At 46.7% G+C, this 24667-nt stretch overlaps 1 protein-coding gene across 11 annotated transcripts in view; it reads left to right on the forward strand.

Annotated features, from left to right (window-relative positions):
- Positions 1-24667, forward strand: part of PTK2 (protein tyrosine kinase 2) — a 253684-nt gene that overhangs the window by 198884 nt on the left and 30133 nt on the right. For 10 of the 11 annotated variants that reach the window (XM_029222747.1, XM_029222740.1, XM_029222744.1 and 7 more), the window contains 5 exons: positions 1200-1289; positions 3637-3841; positions 16495-16606; positions 22773-22859; positions 24327-24464. In XM_029222747.1, coding sequence (XP_029078580.1) covers positions 1200-1289; positions 3637-3841; positions 16495-16606; positions 22773-22859; positions 24327-24464 — 632 coding nt within the window. Of the gene's footprint in view, positions 1-1199; positions 1290-3636; positions 3842-14271; positions 15976-16494; positions 16607-22772; positions 22860-24326; positions 24465-24667 lie in introns of those variants that run through there. The other variant, XM_029222749.1, reaches the window with a different exon arrangement.

A 24667-nucleotide genomic window follows, 5' to 3' on the forward strand; every position in this document is an offset into this window, starting at 1 on the left:
CCTCGGGGTTAGGGGTTCCTCACTCAGAGCACAGCTGGAGAGTCATTTGTTGTGAGGGAATCAGAGGCTTTGACCTCAGTTGTCATGAAGGTGCATGAAGTTAAGTGGAAGAAAATTAATGAAACAGATGTAATTGTCTTCCGATTAAAAGTCTTGAGAGCACCCTTGCTTATAGAAGAGAGCCCGGCACCCTAGCACCCTGCTCCAGGGCCCTCTGGATCAGGGCCTGTCCCCGCCCGGCGCCTGCAGCCCCTCCTCCCCCCTGCCCCTCCCCCTGCCACACCCTCTCACTTCTGCTGGATTTGAGAAACTGTTTCTGACTTTTGGAATTAGGACTCCCTGAGGGCTGGTATCTGGTGAAAGAATGTTGAGGGAGGTGGCACAGAGGAAGGATCTTAGGCCTCTCAAGAGAGCCAGTGCCAGGCTTTCGGAGAGTGTCCTTTGTGCTCTGTCCCCCTCCCGCCCTTCACGTCCTGGTGGTGGCACAGCCCGTCCTCACACTTCGTGGATTCTGTGTTTGCACGCTCGTCTGCTTGCTGAGACATGTAACTTCCCGAATCCACACTCCGATGCGTTCATAGTCAGGCGTGATGTGCTCAGGGCAGCGACAAAGTGTCCGTTTGGGCTGGTGGACAGCGAGGGGCGGGCAGCACCTGTGGCTATGGGCCAGTTGGGCAGGCTGGAACCCCGGCTGTGGCCCCTGCGTGCGGGGCCAGGGGACGGGGGACGGGGAGCAGGGCCTCAGGCAGGTCAGCAGCACATCCATACCTCATTTTCCAAAGAAGTCAGAACCTACCAGGGTAAGTCTGTAGGACTTACGGTTATAATCTGTGTGAGGTATGGATATATACGTACACATTTCTCCCGGGAGCAGTGGTTCGGTGTTCAAAGCGACCTTATAGAGTAACTGCCGTGAATGAGAATTGACTGTGTGTGGCTACCAGGCCGTTTCTAAAGCCAGGCCTCCAGCCTGTAGATGAAGCCGGCACAACTGAGCTGGGAGCTGATGCCTCCCGGTAACCGGGGCGCCCTCCTCCCCTGCTCCCTGCCTCTCCTCTGTCACGCCCAGACAACCCAGCATCAGGGCGTGCAAGGCAGTTCTCCCAAAGATTTTGGTACTAAAAATCTCAGCTAGCTCTAACTGTTAGATTCCTGAGCAGGTGACAGGGAAGTTTTACTTTCTAAAATTAATCTTCTAGCTTCCAAAGGAAAATTGCCTATTAAATGGATGGCTCCAGAGTCAATCAATTTTCGCCGTTTTACCTCAGCTAGTGACGTATGGATGTTTGGTGAGTATTTGAAAACTTTCGTGTTAGAATTACAGTTCACATATTCTCTGAGAGGGACTGAGCTCTGTGTGTTGTCAGAGTCTGTAGGTTGGTTTGCCTTCCCTTGCCTGGCCTCCATCACTGCTCGCCCGCGCCCGGCCCCCAGATCCAGCATGTCTAAGATTGCCCTTCATCTCTGTTCTGGAATCTGACCCCTTCCTGACTTGTCTCAAGTCTTGGAAGCGTGACCCTTCGTATTCTATAGCTGCTGCTGCTCTGGTGTCCACTGTGTCCCCTCCTTCCTGCTCCAAGTCCGTCCCTGTCGTCGTCCTCCTGCGCTGTGTTCTTGCAGAGCCCCCAGTGGAGCGAGGGTGTGGCTGTCGTTCACTCTGCAGTACTTACTTCTACTACCTTATCCGGATTTTTAAATCACTCACCTTTTTGGTGTGGATGACACTCCATCCCCGCCCCACTTTCTTGGTGTTACTCCTTCTTTCTGGACACCTCATCCTGACACCTTCTCCTCCAGTTGAAACTCTTTTTAACCTTCAGGAAGAGGTTGGAAAGAGTTTCTTCATTCACCTGAAATATCCGCTCTGCCATGAAGACCCATGTAGCAGGTGTGCCGTCCAGGCATAGACTCCCTTCCTCTGCTTTCCCAGCGCTTCCTCTCTGTGTCGAGACACTCACGTGTAGATCTTGTGAATAGTCCTGTGTGCATATTTTCTATGCCGGATTTTAAACTGCTTCCTAGGAGATGCCCTGTTAAGTTTATGCACCTTCTTTTTCCTATAAATAAAAATAACTTTATATACATGAAGTACGTGTTCTCATTTTTTCTTCTGCTTCCTTGCTGTTGACTTTCAGTAACCATTTAGTGCCCTAACTGATATTAGGTAAAGGAAGGAATTCAGTAAAACAGGAAGTGGCGTGACATGATTGGAGAAGGCGCTGGAGTCCAATTGGCTTCAGATCCCAAGACCTCACCTGTCAGCTTTGTGACCCATAGAACAGGTTACTTGTCCTCTCAAGAGGATTTCACATTTCAAAGAGTCTAAGATGCCTTTTTTTTCACATTTCTGGAAGTAGGATTTGTCACAAATCAGTGGCATTTCACAGTTGGTGTTAGTCGGGGGTGTGTTAGTCATGTGGGTCCTCGCCTACACTCATGTAGACTGTTTTGTTCATATTGGTGCTACTTTCTTGTCCGAATGAGTTTAAAACCGCTCTTTGGTAAGAATAAAATAATTCTAAGAGGTAACAAAGGATCACATTACAACTTAGTGGGCAGTATATCCCCCCCTTTTTGGTAATATAAAATAATAGTGTCTCTTATAATCAGTGGCACCTCAGATTTGATAAAATACAGTTTTTAAAGAAATGTAAGGTGTGAGAATTAAAGATAGTGTAAACTTCAAGGAAAGGTGCCAGAGACATATGAAGGTCTCAAGAAATGATACCCAGTGTTGTTATTACTAATGATGTCATAATTTCTGGTGAGAAAAGCAGAACTAAGGCATTATTTTTGTCATATACTCTTTACTTTGAAGTTGTTGGACTTTTGGCTAATTTCAGATCTAACTCACATTAATGTGATATAATGGCATAATGGTATATGCCTTCCTCCTCTGAGGCACACAGCATCTTAGGTGCTGAAGATACAGAAAGACAGTCACAGCCCCTCTGCGCCCAGGACCCGGTGTATGGGGCACGCTTGCGGTGGGTTAGACGGGAGCTTCCCAGGGGGCAGGGCAGGCAGCACAGGAAACTCACAAAGGGACCTGGAAGAAGAGAACTGGTGGAGAAGAAAATGAAAGGCATCGAATCTAGAGTTCAGCACGAGCCAAGTCACGAAGGAGCGTGTTCAGGTGCAGGTCTGAGTGGCCAGAGTGCCAAGTGATGGGAACCTGTAGAGGAATCTGAGTATTCTGAAAGCATAAGACTTAAGTTGCAGGGTTTTCTTCGTTAAGCTTCAAGCCAGCTGCTGTGATGATAAGCAGGTTGGACTAAAGTGGAGGGAAATCTAAAATGCATTCAGCTTTTTTTTGAATTGGTTCACTAAACTATGCTATGAAATATCACTGTAGCTGGTGGGCCATTTTCTAATGGAGAATTTTTTAGAGAAATAAACCTCTTAGAAAAGTAATGGGTTTTTTCTTGACAATACTGTTTCATTATTCGCATCATACTAAATTAGTATTCCTGTTCTTATTTGATAACAGAGCTGACTGAATGCGGCTTTATTTGGCTGATGTGCCCGTAATCACACAGGAGGTTCTCTCGTACGAACTATGAAGTTATTCCTGAAACGTGGGAATCGCACTCCTGCTGCTAAGTTTACCATTGTGTTTTCGTCCCCGCCTCACAGGTGTGTGTATGTGGGAGATACTGATGCACGGTGTGAAGCCCTTTCAAGGCGTGAAGAACAATGATGTGATTGGTCGCATTGAGAACGGGGAGAGGTTGCCCATGCCTCCGAACTGCCCTCCCACCCTCTACAGCCTCATGACCAAGTGCTGGGCCTACGACCCCAGCCGGCGGCCTCGCTTCACTGAGCTCAAAGCTCAGCTCAGGTAGGGTGGGGGGCGGGGCTGGGGCCAGGGCCGGGGGCGGGGCGGGCAGGCCTCCGCTGCTTCTCCCTGGCAGGTCCTTTTATCAGTACGTCTGAGGCAAACCTGCTTCTTGGGCAAACGTAATTACTTCTTTATGGATTTGTGTTTATTTATACATTGTTAGAGCCTTAAGAAGATTATGTCTTCAGGTCTTAATAAACTTCAAATTGTGATCAGGTGTCTCTGCCCTGACTGCTGTCCAACGTGGCACAGCCCACAGGCTCTGCGTGGTCTAGTCCCCACCCACTCCCCAGTCTCGCCTCACACCACCCCTTCCTCTGCTCCAGAGGCACCCGGTGCCTCTGCCTTCCCCCGCTTGCCCGCAGGGCGCTTCTCTTCAGTCTTTGGAGCCCAGCTCAGGGTTGCCTCCTGCAGGAAGCCTGCCTCATCTGCCCCACCCCCAAAGAGATAGCCCCTCCTATGGCACCTCTTCAGCGCTCTGTTGTTATAGCTCAGCATCCACGTTACCTGTTCAGCTGCCGTCTTGTGACTCCCACTTCGTGCCAGACGCCATTAGACCCAAACCTCCAGCAGCCCCCAGTCCCCTGGCAGGAACACACGGACTTCTTACTGTGTTGGGCCCCCCCACAGGGTCTGCGCAGAGCTGACCTGCTACTGGCCAGACTCAGAGGCCTCGACAGGTGGCCCTCATCCCATCTTGCTCATTTCTGGAGGCCTGGGGCAGAGCTTAGGACCAGCACCTGGTCAGTGCTCAGTAAACACTTGTCGAACTAAAGACTTAATACTTTAATCAACAAGATATTTTAGTATAATACATAACCAACCAGCCAACGCCATGGTTTAACGTGCTGTTTCATGTTTGGAGTACTCCCCTGATTTTATTTGAGTTTTGTTATTTGCTATATTCTCGTCATTTTTCATAAAAATTACCAAATGTCAGGGTCCAAAAGCCCCCGGCAGCTCCTCTAGCCCACCCCTATCCCCCAGCGCTTGAACCCTCTCAGCCTCCCCTCCCCTCTGGCAGCGCCACCTGCCCGGCTGACGAGTTTCCTCCAAAGAGAATGTTTCCAGGAAGGAGCAGGGCCTTAGTGAGAAGTGGGAGAGATTCGTCCAGTCAGCAGCTGTTTTGCTAAGTGTCTCCTTTGTTCTGAGCTAGGTTCTGTGAGCCCAGCAGTGAGCAAAACACAGTCCTGCCCCCGGTGTCTGAAGTCCGGCCAAGGAGGTGGGGGTCGGCACCGTTGGCCGCACGGTGACACCCCTGACGCTCCCCCTCCGGGCCCGCTTCCGGGGCCTCGCGCGTGACGGCCGGCCCCTCAGGTCTTTCAAGACAGCTTTCTTCAGGCTGGAGCTCTCCAGGTTCTTAATTCTCATGCAGCTTAGTTATACCTGCTGTCCCTGTTGGAGCTGGTTTTCGAACATGCTTCATTTCATGTTTTGCTCATACATTTTTTTGTTCCTCCTTGACCTTTCCTCAGAATCTGATAGATTCTGTCCATGAAACCCCCTCTCTGATACCAGTTCCACCTGCCCGCCTCCCCGGCACGTTCTTCCCCCTTACTCTGGGTAGCCGCTGGCTTCTCTCCGCAGCCCCCTCCCCTCCGCTCAGTACTTCTCCTTGGTTGGTTGTCTTAACTGTTCCTGTGGCTTCGCTCCCCACCTCCGTCTGTCTTTAGCTTCAGTCCTGCCTTTTCCCACAAGTCCCAGACCTGTGTCTTCAGTTGGAGGACATCGTGTTTATCCTGAAGCAAAGCCGTTACTGTCTCCTCTTGCCTGCCTCTTGCCCCTCAGCTTGTGTAGGTTACAGTGGGGCCTTTGTCTCCACCTGCCTCTGGGAGCCATCAGTAACTCCTCGCCCGCCTGTACCAGCTGGCCAGCCGGAGCATCCTCACCTCAGGGTCTTCAGACCCACTCCCTCCTCCCGGCTCTCCTCTCCGCCCCGCCCCCGCCCCCGCCCCGCTTCATCAGTCAGTCTTACCAAACATGTCGAAGTGGGAGAGTAACTCCCTCGCTCAAGACAACTTTCAGTGGTTTCCTGGCACCCCCGGTGTTAGTTTGAGGCTTCCAGAGTAGCACTTAAGGCTCCCTGAGTTACGGCCAGTGTCTTTCCATCCCTTTCTCACACTGTGGCCAAACTGACCACACGCCTCCGCCAGGAAGGCCTCCTCTGCACCTGCTGAAATCAGCCCTACTGTCTTCCTCAGCCTCTTTCCCTGCTCTGCCCGTGGGCTGTCCAGAACTCTTGCTTCTTCTGGCCGTGCCCGCCCTGTGGGCCGCAGATGGCCACATCCCGGTCCAGTCAGCTCCACAAACACTGAGCACCACGTAGCTGGGCCTGGTGCTGGTCACTGGGCAAGAGAACCCAACACTTTTCCTGCCCTCGAGGAGCTCACAGTCTAGTACGTCTCATCCCCTACTAGACTGAAGCTCCTTGAGGACAGGGATCGTCATACTCACCTCGGTGTTGCCCACACCCCCAGGCCAGGAGCTGGACCCAGTGAGGACCAGACAGCTGCTGAGTTCGTGCTTAGCTCTCACAAAACTAACGCTGACACTGGCCGGAGGACTGTTGCATTAAGGTGGAGCAGCTCCAAAAACTGTCCCAGGTGAAGGCTTAGAACTAAATATAATTATTTTATACACACACACGTATAAAAACATCATGTACCTATTTATAGATGCTTTCTTGTGAACAATTAGTACAGATTATTGACCAGTAGTTTGTTCTGTCTGTTTCGTATTAGTCAGAAATGGAGTTTAACTTTGTATTTGGAACATGTAGAACATGGCTACCAAATAAGCCAAATAAAACGTAACTTTATAATATACTAGCTGCTTGGACACCTATATGTAACAATGTATCACAAGTAATCAAACACGTTCTTTATTGAGTTTTTTAAAATGGTTATTATATCCGAGATTCTAACAAAGTAATAAATTTTGGATAGCCCTTACCCCAGGGCCCCTAAAAATGTTTCCAAATCCCATTCTCCATGTCTGTCTAAAGAGAAAATGCTGCAGATAGACTCAGTTTATTGTGGGCTCCACTCATCTTTGGCTGGACCACGTCTTGTTTCTACTGTATCGTAAGTTAAGAAAAGTGGCTCTCGGTGACTCTTGTTAGGCAGAGGGTTGTACTGGGATGGGTCGGTCTCTGTGACCACAGGGCCTGTCCTCCTGCCATCCTGTGTCCTTATTCATAGATGTGCCTCATTGAGGAGAATGAGATTAACCTCTGGCCACCTAGTAGCAAGTGTGAGAAATTCCTCAATAGGAAATTTCTCATAACATGAGCTCTAGCATTTCATACTGTGTGACTGACAGTTTATAAGAGTGCACTAAATATTTTTTGAATGAAAAGTCATTTAATCCCTAGCTAGTCAGTTAATTCATTGGTAGATACTGTGGCGAGGAGACCGCAGTAAAACCTCTTGAGTATTTGCCCCTTTGGAGTTTATGTTCAAAGATAGCGTTTCCCAGCAAGTGCTCTGTGTCATTAAGGTGTTTGTGCCATTATAGGAAAAGATTGTCAGTTTTATCTCAGGGAAACATTTTAAGTTAACGTGTGGCTTATTAAATCCCTTTTAGACAAATGAGGGTAATAAATAAAATTATTGATTTAAATTTTGTACCCTAATTTTTGTATTTTTCTAACTTTTTATTGACATGCAAAGATGTGAACATATAGACATGCCAAGAAGCTGCCAAACAGCTCACTGAGTTTTCACAAATTGGGCCCATTCCTGTAACCAGCATCTAGAACAAGAAAACAGCACTGCCTTCACCCCAGAGACCCACGAGAGGCCCCTTTTCCAATTACGTTCCCCCTCCAGGGATAACCACTCACCATAGACTGGTTCTGCCTGGTTTTGAACTTTATGTAAACGCTATAATGCAGTGTGTACTTTTTTGTTTATGGTTTATTTTGCTCAACGTTTAGTTTGAGATCACCCATGTTACTCAGGTAGTTGGACTTCACTCTCGTTGCTGTATGTGTCCCATTTGTGAATATACCATAGTTTATCCCTTCTACTATTGGTGGAAATTCAGATACTTTTCATCTTGGGGCTCTCAAGACTGCTGCTGTAGGGACATAACAGAAGTGTCATTGGGTGAGCACGTGTACAAGAATGTCTGGTGGATGCGTATTCAGGCGTCTGCAGGTGGGCGCGGCTTTAGCTTTATGTACTGATAGCGCCTGTTTTCCAAAGTGGATGCACCAATGCGGTGTCTCCAGCAGTGACGAAAGCTCCTGTTGCTCCAACCGTAGTTTTTTTTAAACCTTTGGAAATCGATCCTTGTTTCTAAGCATGCCATTTTCACATATGAAGGGTAGGTTAGAGAAAGAAAACATAACGTAAGTGGTATGTAAACAATTTACGTGAGGTTTTCTATTCTAAAGATCACTGACTTAGTAAGTGTCTGCCTGGAAGGCCCTCTGACCCTGAGCGCTTTAGGAAGCCCTTTGGACCAAAAGCATGCTCACTAGGAGCCAGTCTCCATCCTCTGCCGTCAACCTTAGAAATTACGGCATTGAAAACCAGCACTGACTGAGTGCTTTCTGCTGCCACACCTGTGCCGTGAACTGTCACACATTATTTCATCTGAATCCTCACGGTCCTGGGAGATGTAGGTAATATCGTCATCATCAGTTTACAAATGGGGAAACGGAAACTGAGGTTAGGCAGTTGAGTGCTGGGGTCACAGAGCTGGGATCCAAGGCAAGCTCACCTGAGTCCAGGACACAGGCTGTCAACTGTCACGCCCTACGCTTTGTTTGAGCCAATGGCTAGACGTTAGTAAGTGCTCTGATTACGATTTTGACTAGTGGGCAAGTTGTTAATATTGTTCAGTTAAAAAGGAAAAAGAAGAAAGAAAAGGGAAAAAAAACATACTGTTAACAAGGAATCCCTGCAGCTGGTTCTCTTACATTTGCTTGAGTGTCAACCAGAGAAAGTCCCCCAGCAGAATGGCAGCGTCTCTGGCTTCGGCACAGAGGCCCCCCCCCAAGGGTTTTGATGGGTGACGTAGTTACCACGTGTTATCGCTGTTTTGCTGTCACATCTTGAGTGTGTTGCATTTGGCTGCTGTGGCCCTCTGTAATCCCAGAGTTAGTGGCAAGCAGTTGTGGAAGTTTTCGGCGAGGCTGAATCTCTCGAGGGGTACAAGCCACGCCAGTGTGCGTCGGCCGGCGTCCGCACTTGCCTGCTGTGTACTCGTCCTGTACCCGTAATACGTAGCCTTGTCTCCAGCTTGGGTCTGGGGGGAGTTGTGGATGTTGTTTGCTTGTTATTATAACCTGATATCGTCGTGTTTGCTTCTTAACTTTATCATACAAAGCTGGCCGTTGAGAAATCTCTTTGACCTAAGTTGACCTTGGGTGAGTGACTTAGCCTCCCTGGGAGAGCAGAATCACAAATCCTACCTGTCCTCTAGTTTTCAGGATTAAATAAAATCATCTAAAATGCATTTAGTTTTCATGCTCGTGGTGGGTACACACACTTGTGGCTCCTCTGGTAGTAGCAGTAAAAACAAAGCTTTTTCTGAAGATCCGCAAGGGACCTGGAGGTCTTAGGTACAGAAAGTGATCAGTTACTGTTTAAAAAAAAACAAACTGGTTCTTCAAATGTAAAAAGGGTAGCTATTATTATCCAGATACCAAAATGCAAGGCACATCTTTTTGACATTTTGTAGATGTCTTATGGACATCTTGTACAGGTTTTTTTTTTTTTTTGAGTCCTTTTTGATTCTTCATTTATCCTAAAATGTGAACTCTAGATTAAAAACTCTAGATTTGATTAATAACATGAGGTTACTTGTGCTTCTTCGCTGTGCTTTTAATGTGGTTTTGTATCTGCTCCCCAAATTCCTTTCAAAGGTGGTGTCTAAATTCCTCCTTAGTCATCATATCGGCATTTTCCTTCTCACTGCCGTCCTGTTGGGTCTTGGTGTCAGCCAAAGAGTAACCTGTTTCTCAATTACCCCTGTACTTACATCTTAAAATGTTTGTTTGGTTTGGGACCTTAGTCTTCCCGGTAATAAAAAGTAAATAGTAAATCTAAATTTCATGGGAATTTCATGTAAAATTTAAATTGTTTCCACTAAAATTTATGTCATAACTGTTTCTTACCTGCGGGTAGCTCTTGTCCTTCATTGGACCCCCCCCGCCCCCCGCACACAGATGTTCAGACCTTTACAGGTGCATCTCTACTTTAGCTTCACCTCCAGAATTTGGTTTTATGTGAAGTAAACAAATTTCCGGTGAGATTTAAACTTAAATTTCATAAAAATTAGTCCTTTATACTTACATGGCTTCACAGGTCATTTTCATGTGATTACCTTACTGATTTCACAATAATTCTTAAGGGTGAGATACTGTTGCCCTTTTCACTTAAGGAACATGAGGCTCAGAAAAACCCTATGACTTGCCCGGATTGTGCAGCTAACAAAGGGTGGATCCAAGACCCTGGGCCCTTTTCTCTGAAGTCCAGGACCACTGCTTTTCTTGGTCTCTTTACCACCGTGTGCCGTCCCCCACTGAATGGGTTGCTGGCTGCCTCCACCCCCTGTACCTCCCCACGCTCTGCTCTCTTCCCCTCCCTTGTTTTATTTGTAAGAGAGGACTTTGACTAGATGAAGTTCACACTTCAGCTGTAATCCACATATTTACTATTAGAAGGTCGCCCTCAGAACCCACAGTGAAATCCTCAGACTCATCCGGTAGCTGCTGTAATTCCTTCCCTTCAGTCCTGTTTCTGGCACCATTTTCCTTCTCTTTCTAGTTGTTCTTCATTCCCCTTCCTTAAATTTTGTCTCCAGGGTTATTATCCCTGAAAACATGGGGGAAGAGTGGAGTAGACATGAATGTCTGTCCTCCCCTCTGGACAGTGAAGGACCAGAGGCTGTAGGTGGCCCATCCCTCTTCAGGTTACAGAGGGACATGGCGCCGAGGTTGATGCAGGGATGCAGGGAACGAGTGAAGCAGCGCTGGCTCCGTCTCAGCCCAGTCTCTGGGCACCTGAGCTTAGATGGGAGGGAGCAGCAGCCCCCATGGCAGCGGGTCGGTTCTCAGTGAAGAGAGTTTGGTGCTGAGAAGCCACTGGCTTACCTTCTGCACTTCTTCCTCTCAACTCCCCAAATTTGCATTTTAGAAATACCTTTTGCATTATATTTTTAGTGATTGCCTCAAGTATTACATTATACATCTTTAACTTTGCACCATCTACTTAGAGTTAATAATTGTATTTCACTTAAAATGTGGAAACTTCATTTACCACCACCTTATCCTTTTTGTTCTAGATGTCGTGTGTATTATATTCATATATGACAGTAACCTCATAAAATAAAATTACACTTTGTGTTTTTAATAGTATTCTGAGGAAAGTAAGGGGAAAATCTTTTATATTTAACCCCATACAGTGCTCTTTATTCTTTCCTAAAGGTCTTTCTTCCATTTGGTTTTCCCATCTGTCTGAAGAACTTCTTTAACATTTCTTGTGGTGTGGGCCTGTTGATTAGTTTTGGGTTTTTTTTTTTTTTTTTTTTTTAAATCTGAAAATGAATTGAACTTCATTACACTGGATATAGAACTCTGAGTTGACAGCATTTTTCTTTTTCTTTTTTTTCTTTCTTTCTTTCAGCACCTTAAAGCTTTCTTTTGTTATCTTCTGGCCTCTGTTATTTCTAATGGGAAGTCACTGGCCTTTTAAATTATTACTCTTCTGTATGTAAAGTGTCATTTTTTCTGGCTTCTTCCATGATTTTATCTTTGGTTTTCAGCAGTTTATAACGAGGATGTGCTTGCGTGTGGTTTTTGTTGTATTGATCATATTTGGGCTTCACTGAACCTCTTGAATCTGTAAATGTATGTCCTTGACCATTATTTCTTCAGATACTTTTTCCGCTCCATTTTCTCTCTTCTAAAACTCCAGTTCCATGTATGTTAAATCTTTTGATAGTGTCCTTCAGGTTCCAGGGGCTCTGTTCTTCTTCTGTTTTCCCCCAGTCTTTTTTCTCTAAGTTCTTCAGATTGGATAATTTTTATTGATTTATCTTCAATTTTCCTGACTCTTCTCTCATCTCCATCCCACTGATCATCCAATCCTGTGGAGATTTTATTTCAGATATTTTATTTTTCATTAGGAATTTTCATTTGGCTCTTTTTTATACCTTTAGTTTCTCTGCTGGTGTTTCCTATCTTTTCATTAAGTATGACCAAATTTTCCTTTATGTCTTTGAATATAATAATAGCTCTTCAAAGTCCTTGCTTGCTAATTACAACTTCTGAGTCACCATTGGAGTCAGCTTCCTTTAGATTTCTTTTCCTCTTGAAAATGGATTACATTTTAATGTTTATTTGTACATCAAGTGATTTTAGATTATGTCATGGACATTGTGACTGATAGGTTGCAGAAACTCTGGATTCAGTATTATTCCTCTGAAGAGTGGTTGGTTGGTTGGTTGGTTGGTTGGTTGGTTGGTTGGTTGGTTGGTTTTAGCAGGCAGCTAACTTGGCAGGTCTCACATTGCAAACTCCCTCCATTCTGTGAGCTCGAATCCCGATTCAGCTAAGTTCAGCCTCAGCTGGGCTGCCTGGAGCCTGCCCTGTATGTGCACAGTACAGGGGTCAGCTAGTGATTCAGGCAGAATTTATACTCAGAATTTGAGGTACCCCTCCGTGGCTTCCTTCTTCCTGGGATTTCCCCCCTCACTTTCCACCAGCTGTGGTGACCCAAATTCAGTCCTCTGGCTCTTCAAACCAGTAAGACTGGGACTGGCCTTCTGGCTAGTGGCCATTAAACTGGGCACTCACCCAGTGCTGTTCCTTTCCTCCCAGTGGCAGCTTCCTCCAGAGCCTAACTGCTTTGTGCTGTCACAGGGCTGTTTCTTCTGTCCTAGTCCGTAGTTGCTGTCTGCAAGAGGATTGGTCAAATAGGAGCTTCTCGAACTTGCCAGAAACACAAAGAGGTCACCATTCTAAAGTAAGATTTTAGTAGAAATCACTTTTTTTCAAATAATTTTGAGATGTGTAACACCATAACCAAACAAAAGTGCGTTATTTCCTGCAGTTTGAGATACGTAATAAGTAAAGAGAGATGCAGTTTTGTTGTATTCGTGAAGCGAGATGTTCGGTCTGCTGTGCGTGTTTATAAGAGAAGAAGGAGGGAGGCATGTGCTGCAACACTGGTCACTGCCCACTGCAGAGGTGCCGTCCCAGCTTTGTCTCAAGCCTTGTTTTCTGCAAAGATACCAAGGGGGGTTGTTGAAGGGTCAGCTCCATTCCTTTGTGGTGAGGCGATGTTGGGTACTTAGAAGAGATCATGTTTCAAAGCTGGCATTCCCATGAACTTGCCAGAACAAGCCATTTCCCTCGTGGCTTTTTTGTTCATCCAGTTTCTTGCTGCTCTTTCTCTGGATGTTTTTCAAATTAGCCTAAGTAGCTATGAATCCAGACTGATTTTCTGTCCAAAGCAAATTTTGTGATGTCATCATAAAATTATTATGTTTAGGTGATCAAAGTCCAATCTTTTTTAAAAAAGTTTTTCAAGCATAGAAGAAATGTAGTTTCACAGAAAAGAATAGTATTACTATAATCATTCTCAGGAAAAAATGCTACAGAAATGAAATACATTTAAAAAAAATAAGGCAGGTAAAAGTACAGAACTAGATAGCATTTACTTAAAAGTCTTACTGGTTTTTTTCACCTACTTTATTTCTCCATCCTAACAGTGGATAGGACAGGCAGTATCGTTCTCATTTATGAAGGAGGACACAAGTTGAAATGGGCCCAGCTGCCCAGCTCAGAAGGTGCTGCTCATAGCTCGTGCCCTTTCTGCTGGGACAGCGGGAACAGCTGGTCACCCACTTGGACTGATCGCCCCTGTCTACTCTAAATCTTGTCTGTGTTGGAGACTTTCTTCCGAATCTTAGCTTGGTACTGGAAACGAAGACGCTATTAGACCACTTTATTGCTCTCCATGAAAATACCTTAGAAGTAAAATCACATCTTGTTGCTCCAGAACGGAAATTTAATGAGACCTCTCCATACCAGCTTGCAGAGCCCGGGAGACCAGGTTTCACAGGGAGTGCCACAGGCCGAGAAAAGTCAACGCGTGCCTTGCAAGTTTTTTTGTCCTTTACTGTGTGAATTGATTACTTTGATGACTTTTTCTCCTAAAGTGAGGGAAGTAGTGATAAAAAATAAAACTAACGTTAAATAAATACTCCTTTCCCCTCTTCCCAGTTCTCTTCCTAGATGGGGCTCGTGGATAAACAAAGAATGATTCTTACATGTTCTAACGTTTGTTAAATGAAAAGTCTTATGAGCTCTTATAGTTTTTTCTCTGGTGAGTTTGAGACTTAGAAACCGCCATCCCAGGAAGAAGCATGAGGGCTCATTGCCAGTTCACATTAGGCAGCTAAAAGCTTTCAAACAGAATGTATTGCTACTAAAAATACTTGGACTTTGGGAAAATATGTTTAAATTTGACCTCCTTGACACTCTGCACATTCCAGTGTTTTGCTGTGGGTCCCTCAGCAGCTGTAAAGAGGAAAGTTCAGAGCTGTCTCCATGGGCACTCTTACTCCATCTATGGAAGAGCCTTCCCATCGTACAAACAGATACTTCAGGAGTTATTTATGTTCTGCACTACTGTGAGCAACAAGTTACGCTTTCTCCGAAGGGTTTTGACGTGTTAGTTTTTGGTATGATACTGAGGAACTCGCTTCCCGGTTACCCCTGCGTTCCGCGTTCAGTGGTAGCAGGTGATGAAGGGCCGAGAGGGAGGCTTCAGACAGTGAATCAGTGGGTCAGAGAACAGTGAGTGCGGGCAGAGGGTCAGGGCAGGTGGAGCCCAAGAGGGTCTCCTTATGCAAGGGCCCTCCCGTGACCTATGTGGAGGTGTTTGCGGGGAGCGGTAACCTTCAGGTCAGGGTGGCCCAGTTCACAAAACAGCCCATGTGAAATAAATTGCCTTCGTGAGACCTATTTAAAATAAGTTCCATTGCCTTAAAGAACCTGTCACGCTTGGCCTTCTCATAGCTTGCCTTTATTTTAATGATTTGAAGAAGTTAGAAATAAGGACGATTTTTTTTACTTGATTTTTTTTCCTGATTGTTATGGACTTTTCAGTTTAAAACTACGCAATTTTTGGAAATTCTGACTTGGAGTCTGTTACTTGTTTTGAGGGCCAGGTGATTGAGAGCGAGGCACTTGAAAAGCTCCTAATCGGAGGCAGCCCTCTCTCAGGCCAGGGGTCTGTCTGAACCCCTGCTCCCAGCGGCCACCCTCCCGGCAGCCTGCACCCGTCCCCTGTGAGGCACGGGGAGGTGGTGACCGGTCTTCCTCACCAGCCAGTGCACGTGCTCGGCTGATGGTGGCTTCACTCTCCTGTCATCACTAAGGCAGACTGTGGTCCGGGGTCTGTGCTAGTTCTGGGCGCGTGGAAAGCGGCAGCTCTCAGCCCATTGTGGGCAAAGGCCAAGCAAATAGGCTGTCGCACGCACTTGACCTGTGAATCGTGGTACCTGGGGCCAGGTTCCCGACAGCGCTGGCTTGGCGTGCATCTGGCCAGCCTCGAGGGTGCCGCCAGAGCCTGCACTGTTGTTAAAGTGTTGTGCTGTTCATTCAGCCATGACCGTCTAGATGGAGTGAGAAGAAAAATGAAATCATATTTTGAGGAGGGGGTTGCTTTTCTCTAAACTGCTAATGTGGTCATGGAGGGAAACGTTCCCTTTCCTTAAAACACAAAACAAAACAAAACTCCCATCTGTAGTAAGGGCTCGCTGACTCAGGGCAGTTACGAGTTGAATTCTGTGCGTCCTCTGCTGCTGTAAATTGCATGAGTGCAGCTGCGTGAGAAACAGCCTGCCCTCGCCTCCAGGCAGCAGGAATGTCTCCTGGAAACAGTCGAGCCGAGCCGGATTCCCAGATTAGAAAGAAAGGCTCTGGGGCCGCTGACCTCACTCTCTCATGAGCTGCTAGCGCTGGGAGGTTCTCTGCTGCCCTCCACCAGGAGGCTGGGACTGGGAAGCCCCAGGACGCGGCGGCGGGGCGACGGGCGGGCGGGCAGCAGAGGGCGGTGGCCGCTCCCGCGATGGCCCAGAGCCCAGGTGCGGAGCCCTGAGAGGCCCGGCGGGTAAGTAGCCGCGTGACCCGGTGTGGAGCTGCCAGTTTCAAGCCGGCAGGAGTTTCAGAAGTGCTTGTAGATACTGTTGCATTTCCTTCCTTCCTGATGAGGCAAAGTGCTGCTTAAAGTGAAAGTTGGTAGGAGGTCGTGAGCAGTGTGGGGAGCGTTGGGCCGCATGGCTGTTTGGTCGGTTGCTGTGCTGCTGTGGTGGCACTGTGAGGGCTGGGTCTGTGCTGTGTGGAGCGCTGCTCGGGATTTGCTCAGGGGAACTCTGCTGCTTAAAGGAAACTGGCGTTCAGACCATCCATCCTGGCCCCCCTGTGGTTTCCCAGCTCCTCCTTGTGTTGCCAGCTGCCCTTCCCTTACCTGAGGCTGTGCCCCTTGCATCAAGGCCATTCTGGAATCCTTCTGTGAAGTTAGAAACCCGATCCTCTTTCCCGCGGGGCTCCTCGGGTCGTCAGGGTGGGGCCTGGTGTGTGCAAGCTCCCCCCGTGTCAGCTCCCCTTACATACTGTGTTGTCTCTCTAGCACAATCCTGGAGGAAGAGAAGGTCCAGCAAGAAGAACGGATGAGGATGGAGTCCAGAAGGCAGGTCACAGTGTCCTGGGACTCTGGAGGGTCCGACGAAGCACCACCCAAGGTAGCAAAGGCCCCCACCCCGTCTCTGGCATTATGCCTACTAACTTTTGCAGTTTATGCTGTAGGCAGCTGCCGTCTGTGGGGAGAAAACCAAATAGCGGGTTATTCTAAGAGGAATCACTGCAACTTCTGTTCCTTGTTCGCCCCGCCGCATACCACCCCAACGTGCACCCGTTTCCCTAATTTGCGTTGCAGCTCGGAGCTGTTCGAAATCATGAGTGATTGGATTAGACCTGACCTTCCAATTCCCCCCCCAGACCGCCCCCATCATCAGACTTAACTGAGCACGCCCGGCTCGGGGAGGTTTCTCTCTGCTGGTGTCAGGGACCTTCCTGATGACCAGATAGACTATAACCAAGCCGAGAACGCTTTGCGTTTTGCTTTATTTTGAAAGGAGTCAGCTTCCACCTGACCCGGTTCCTTTTGGGGTTTGTTTTGTTTTGCTGAGAACCTGGTGCACATTTTCTGCCTTTTCCTCATCTGTGGCGGTGGCTGGGTTGTCAGCGTGGGGAGGTCTGCCAGCAGCACCCCAGCCCTGCCCTGCATCCTCCCAGCCTTCCGCAGGCGGCCAGAGCCTTCCCCTCTTGTTCAGCTGGGCTTGAGCTGGACACAGTTGGCCCTTAAACACTCTCCTCAGATCAGGATTCTTTGTTTTCCTTTTGCTTTTGACAGGATGGTATTTTCACACAGTGGCTTACTTGCCATGAGTAATCCAGTTCAGATCATTTTCTGGATGGTAAATAGATAATAGGCTTTTTTGCAGTTAATAGTTACCTGCTACTTGATATTTGATTAGCTAAAAATATATTACAGGAACTCTGACAATTCCTTACTTCATTTTCTTTTTGAAAAATGTTCAGAAATCTGTTAACAAAAAGTGCCATTTAAATATTGCACCCATTTTTTTATCATGATGCCTGAAATCTGTTTTCTCGGCCATTGTTTTAAACTATTACAGTAAATATTATTACACATTGAAAGTGAACAGAGGTGACTGACCCTGTTCCTCAGAATTTTAGAGGTGAAGGGTTCTGTAGCCTGGCTTCCTCCACCAGTGGGAAAACTGAGGCCCAGAGAAGGAGGAGGGCCTGTGGTCCGTTCTGTCGGTGTTACTATGAGCTGGTTAGTGCTGAGACCACAACGTTTCTGTGTCTCTCCTCGTGTTACAACAACGAAGTCCCTAGCTACCCACCGAAAAGCCATGCACCCCGGCATCTGCGGCCTCCACCTTGTACACACGGGTTTGCCCGTTTCCTCACTAACTACTGTGGAAGGGTCCAGCACCGGAGAGTCTTGAAGTTAATTTCTCAGGCCTGGAAACCAGGTGGATCTGTTCACAGGTGGCTCTGATGACCAGGTGGATTACCTGCCTGTTCCCAGCCTCACTTTCCTCATCTGTGAAGGGAGGGTACTAGTGTTCCCCACCTCTTAGGGGTGTTGTGAAGACCAAGTGAGACAATGCATTCACAGCACTTGTTTTAGTCACAGGAGTGTAAGGAACTCTACATAGTTGGTGATTAGCACAAATGATGTGCTAATGCTGTGCACAGCATTCCCCTAAAACTCACAGAATTAACCCTTTCCATCTAAACATGATTACATATCTCAATCTGTATGATTTTTAATAATTTTCATGTGGCTGAGTTTTGAAGGCTGTGATATTAAGTTCATGGGCGGAGATGGAGTGGTTAGGCTTCTTTGTTTACAGAACAAAGGTGAGTTCTGCTTAACTTTTAAAATATCCTCACATTTCTTTCTTTAGGATGTTTTCAACGTGTATATTTTGAGGCTCTTTTCTGTAGTCAGAGATGGTTCTACCCTTCAGAGTGGGTCAGCAGACTATACCCCACTGCCTGTTTCTGTTGATGAACGTTTTATTGCATGAACTGCCCCCATGGCTTGTGTGTTGTCCGTGGCTGGGTACCCCCTACACAGACGGCCTTGAGTGGTTCCGTTACAGTATGGCTCAAAAAGATTAAAATATTTACTCTTTGGGAATTCCCTGGCGGTCCAGGGGTTAGGACTTTCCCCTAACTGAGAACTGAAAACCCTTCAGCTTTCACTGCTGAGGCTGCAGGTTCAATCCCTGGTCAGGGAACTAAGATCCCACAAGCTGCACGGCGCAACCATATAAATAAAATATTTACTTTTTGATCCCCAAATTAAAAGTTTGGCAGCCCCCAAATTTAAAAAAAATTTTTTTTAATTAATTTATTTATTTTTGGCTGCATTGGTCTTCGTTGCTGTGTGCAGGCTTTCTCTAGTTGCGGCGAGCAGGGGCTACTCTTCCTTGCGGTGTGCAGGCTTCTCATTGCGGTGGCTTCTCTTGTTGTGGAGCACGGGCTCTAGGCGCACAGGCTTCGGTAGATGCGGCATGTGGGCTCAGTAGTTGTGGCTTGCGGGCTCTAGAGCGCAGGCTCAGTAGTTGTGGCGCACGGGCTTAGTTGCTCCGCGGCACGTGGGATCCTCCTGGACAAGGGTTCAAACCCGTGTCGCCTGCATTGGCAGGTGGATTCTTAACCACTGTGCCACCAGGAAAGTCCCCAGATTAAAATTTTAATGGGTAGAGGGAATTCCCTGGCAGTCCGGTGGTTAGGACTCAGGTTTTCCATTGCCAAGGGCCCAGGTTCAATCTCTGGTCAGGGAACTGAGACCCCACTTAAGATCCCACAAGCTGCGCAGTGCGGCCAAAAAAAAAAAAAAAAAATTTAATGGGTAGAAGATCACCTACATTAGTATATATATGCGGATGCTCGACGTTTTCATTTCTAATAATGTAAATATTGGTAGATATATTCCAGATAAGTAAAGGCTTGTGGAGTCCTCAGTAATTTCTGAGAATGTAAAGGCGTCCTGAGAATAGCTGCCTCAGCATAGTGTTTCTCAGCCCTGATCAGACCCAGCATTCCATTTATATAAAAAATACTTTATAATGCCCCGTTTACTAATCCTGAAATAAAATACATAGGTTATAAAATGACTTAATAATTTCAAGATACCAACACAGCCAAGAGACTGTGAACTGTACAAGAGAAATAAAAGTAACTTCTAATAGCATTATGCACACACCTGTATAAAATACTCGGGTATAATTACACTGGGAGGTGCGGTGGAGGAGCCAGGTGCCCACACCTGTGTGTGGTAGGCTCGCCCTGGATGCAGCAGCTACACACGCAGACCCTGCAGCCACAGCTGACTGTGGATCTCATTCGTCTTGATGATGTGATTTTCTAGAAGGGTGAAGAATCTTGGTAAAGTTCAAACAAAACAAAGTAAAATTGTCCATCAGTATTCACAGTAGTTGCTCTTCTGGAAAGTTCAGTGTCTGATAAACTATGCAAAATACCATTTGTGTTTGTATGTCAGACGGAGTTGGTTCTCGGTTCAGACTACAGGGCTCCTTGTTGTTGTTTACCTGTGTAAGGTGGAGAAACACCTGAACGTGGCGCAGGCCCTGCTGTTCAGCCCCGCTGTCCCTCCCACCTGCCTGCCACCTTCAGTGCCGGGCCCTGCAGGCAGCAGGAGCGCCCTCTCGGTACCCTGGGCCCCCATCGGGGGCACTGCCATCCAGCTTAGGACCACGAGTGTAGGATGTGTTGGGTTTTCCTTTTTCTTCCTCCTCACTTGCGAGTCTTTCAACAAAAACTCCCCCAGCTCCGTCATTTGCTTCATGAAAGTCCAAGTTTCTGTCTTTGAGGAGGAGATGCAATCAGCCTGCTAACCCTTGTACTTGGTAGCGGTGACTCGTCTGGTGCCTCAGCCCAGCCCAGCTCACTCGACTTTTGTGGCAGCCCGGTCCCCACCTCATTCTTGAAGGCACAGTGGGCAGGTTGCCCCGGCCTGGCACTGGCCATTTCCTGGCCTGCCCTCTTGGCCGCCACGCTGAGTCCGTACTTGTAGAGAAGGAAAGCAGAACTGTTAGCAGTACGTCCGTGCTCTCCGCAGCGGGTGGCTAACAGAGTTCCATTTTGTGGTATTCTTGGTGCAGTAGTTTCATCTTCTGTAAGACATGTTTTCATATTTTTATCTGTTATCTTTATTTTGAAATGGAACCTTACAAGTGTTACCGTTTGCTACCCATGTAAGTATTTGAGCCACTGGAGGATGTTCTGTGGAGATTCTGCCGTTCTTTGATCTTTCCCTTTGTAATTCCCCTTTTATTTGGTGAGTCACTGTGTGCTTGTCATAGAGTAGCAGCACGGCACAGCAGACTCTGGAGGCAGGCAGTTCTGCCATTACCAGCTGTGCAGCCTGTTTGCATCACCTGACCTCTCTGAGCCTCTGTTTTATCCTCTGTAAAATGGGGTGATAATACTTCTTTGTACCATTGGTCTCAGACTTCTCAGATTGTACATACGACACCTAGCTCTACATGTAGGACACATTGAGTAAAAGTTTTGTTTTTTTTTTTTTTTGAGTAAAAGTTTTTATTTTTGCCTGTGTTACTTAACCTGCCACCTCCAAAATGTAAGCCAGCAGACACAACTGTCCACCTGTCAGATAGCTGTGAATACTGTCCTAATTCCTGGGTCTGCACCCTCCCATACTTGGACTCCGGGAAGCCTTTGCCATATGACCATTGTAATGCATACATATTAACACACACCTTTCAAACGGCTGTTGCCGCTGAAATGTCAGAGGACAGAGATAGTCAGACATTTCTGCCTCTTCTTAACCACTTGTTCAAGTGAAACCTTTAAAAATATAAATCTGGAGAGTAGTCCCTAAGGGCTTCATGGAACAAAATTGTCACCCTAGCACACAAGCAAAGCCCGTGACTCCCCCTTCATGCCCTTCCCTCTTTCAGGGGGTCTTGGGGATCTGTCCTCACATTTAGTTAAGTTTGGAGTAGACTGCACCTGGGGGCTGAAATGGGACAGGGCTAAAAGGGTGGGGGAGCCTTCCCACCCTCAGAGGCTTAACAGGCCCGCACAGCAGGGCGGGAGCAAGTGCAGGGGTAGCTGCAGTCCACGTGCTCGTAGGAGAGCAGGGGATACGCTTCTGTGTCAGGAGGGAGAGGGAGGGGTGACACGGGAGACCCGGGACAGGAGGAGGCACGCATTCCAGGCAGAGGGGGGTGACACTGTTTCGAGACTCAGACTCACTCAGAACTGAGCCAAAGTGAAGTGTGTGTTCATCCAGGACCACCTGTGTCCACGGGAAAGCGACACAGGCACTGAGGCATTTTCCTTCCTCCCCTGGGCTCTCTGGGCCCCAAGTCTATTTCCTTCAAGTCTGGTCTTTATTCGCCTGGAGAGCCCTGAGTTTCCACTTTGTTAAATCCCTCAGGTTTAGGAGACTTTATTGACTTCATCTTCCATTTCAGACTAGACCGTTCTTTTTGCTCTGAACTTTAAATTCACGTGTCAAACAATGAGGATTTTAGAGCTGGAAGTGACTTCAGGGTCCCTCCAAGTCAACCCAGTTCTTTAGATGAGGAAATAGAATCCGGCTGGTTCACCCACGTGCTCCCAGCCGGTGAGGAGCAGAAAGGAAAGCCTCCAGGTTTGCATTTCCGTGATGCTGAATGGTATTGAGCATCTTCTTATGTGCTTATTGGCCATTGGTATATCTTCTTTGGGTCTACTCAGATCTTTTGCACACTGTTTACTTAGATTATTTGCCACTTTCTTGTTGAAGTTATAAGAGTTCTTTCTATATTCTGGATATGAATCTTATCAGATAGATGATTTGCAGATACTTTCTTCCATTCACGGGTTGTCTTTTCACTTTCTTGATGTTGTCATTTGCAACACAAAACTTTTAATTTTGATGAAGTCCAGTTTATCTTCTCTTTTCTTTTGTTGACTGAGCTTTCGGCATCCTAAGAAACCATGGCCTAACCCAGAGGGTCACAAAGATTTACTCCTGCGTTTTCTTCTAAGAGTTTTATCGTTTTAGCTCTCACGTTTGAGTTAATTTCTATGTATGTTGTGGGGAAGGGCGGGGGGGTCCAGCTTCATTTTTTGCATGTGGATATCCTGTTGTCCCAGCATAATGTGTTGAAAAGACTGTTACCCCCATGGAAATGTCTTCACACCCTTTATCATTCTTTCCAACTAAGTTCTTATAGAAAATTATCTTTTTCTATTCTTTTTAATAAAATGCGGATTTACCAAAATAATCGGGATACTTATTCATGTGATGCTCTGTTGATTTGTTCACAGCCCAGCAGACCTGGTTATCCTAGTCCGAGGTCCAGCGAAGGGTTTCATCCCAGCCCACAGCACATGGTACAGACCAATCACTACCAGGTATACCGTTCATTACTGTTAAAAGATGTGTTATTTTATTCTTCAGCACATTTGGGGGTGGGGAAATATACATTGTATATATTTATAAATTAAAACATTCATTTTTTTCATCGAACAAATGAATGATTCTCTCCCAAGCCCCACGTTTCCTTACCTTGTAAATAAGAACAGCTATGGGACATTTCCTGTAGGCCTTTTCAGCTTGAAATGCTCATTTGATCCTTGCACGTCGTTGGTGTCATACAGGAAACTGCCTTAGATCATTTGAAATCTCTTTGTTGTGAAAATTCCTAGAAGTTCTCTGGCAGTGATATATCCCTTCTGACCAGAAATAGTCGCTGATACAGCATTTTATGTTTAGTAGAGTTTTTTATTAAAATATTTTCATTCAAATAAACTGTGAGAACTACCTGTACATCTTATTTGAAAGTTTAGTAATTACGTATTGTCAGTATGGAGTTTTGGTATAAATCAATGCCTAGAGACCTAACAAATGCATGAAATCTTTGTTGAAGGGAATTTGGAATATGGATTTGGCTGTGCTTTATCTCCTTTAAAAAGTAGCTGACAAGCCTGGCTGCCCAGTAGCAGCCTAATGAGTTAGGGAAACAGATACTGATTCCTTGTCTCTCTTTCTCTTGATTGAGGGAGAACCATGTAAAGAAATTCCTCTCACTTTCCTTCTGCCTTGAAATTTTTCTCCGTGTCCAACTAAATGTTTTTCTCTGCCTTTGAGATCATTGGTAGACTGTGAAGGCCTGCCTTCTCTCACCATCCACGCTGGTTCACTAGAGGACAAGCATTTGGGGGTCTTGTTTGTTCTTTGCTGGTGGAGTAGTAGTGAGTTGGGCAGGAAAGGGACTTGTAGAGAGATGGCTTAACCATGTTTATGGCCCATTGCTTTTACATCCGAGGATGGTCTGCGCTCAGCACTGTAGAATTCCAAAGTGAAGAATTTCTGGTTTCCTAGTGTCTGTTTGCACTAGCTGTCGACTGTGGCCATAACAGACGGCCTTTCTCGAGGCTGCAGTTGAGAGTCCGTTTCCTCGGCTTTACCGGCTTCTAGAGGCACCTGCATTCCTTGGCTCGTGGCCCGTTCCTCCACTTCAAAGCCCAAGTATCTCTCTGACTGTTCTTCAGTAGCCACACCCCCTTTCTCTCCCCTCTGCTTCCCTCTTGCATTTTTAGGGACCCTTATGATCACGTTGGGTCCACTCAGATCGTCCAGGATAATCTCCCCATCTAATGATTCCTAATTGATAATCACATCTGCACAGTCCCTTTGGCATGTAAGCTACCATATTCACACAGGTCCCAGGGATTAGGGCGTGGACAAGCTTGAGGAGCCGTTATTCTGCTGCCACATTATTCTCTGTAATCTCAGTTACTTCCTTTCACGTGGAAAGCAGAACTGTGCAGAAGTCGTACTGCGTCAGACCCTGACCTGGCCGCTTCGCTCACCCGCAGGTCTCCGGCTACCCTGGCTCACATGGAATCACAGCCGTGGCTGGCAGCATCTACCCAGGCCAGGCATCTCTTTTGGACCAAACAGATTCGTGGAATCACAGACCACAGGAGATATCGATGTGGCAGCCCAACGTGGAGGTAAATTGGATGTTCTTGGGCTTTGCTTTGTTAACTGATGAGGCTGTGCCCAAGGTACAGGATTTCTAAATCCTAAGATTTCTCAATTTAGATGCCCTCATTCGAAGATCAGATGCTCTCTGGGTCTGTGAATCTTCACTAAACGATGGAGAGATGCTACCGTCATTAGCCCATTCATTTGAAAAGCAGAGCCCTACATGAGG

This window comes from Monodon monoceros, unplaced genomic scaffold (assembly GCF_005190385.1).
Source record: "Monodon monoceros isolate NGI ecotype Baffin Bay Population unplaced genomic scaffold, NGI_Narwhal_1 Super_Scaffold_14, whole genome shotgun sequence".
Lineage (NCBI taxonomy): Eukaryota > Metazoa > Chordata > Mammalia > Artiodactyla > Monodontidae > Monodon > Monodon monoceros.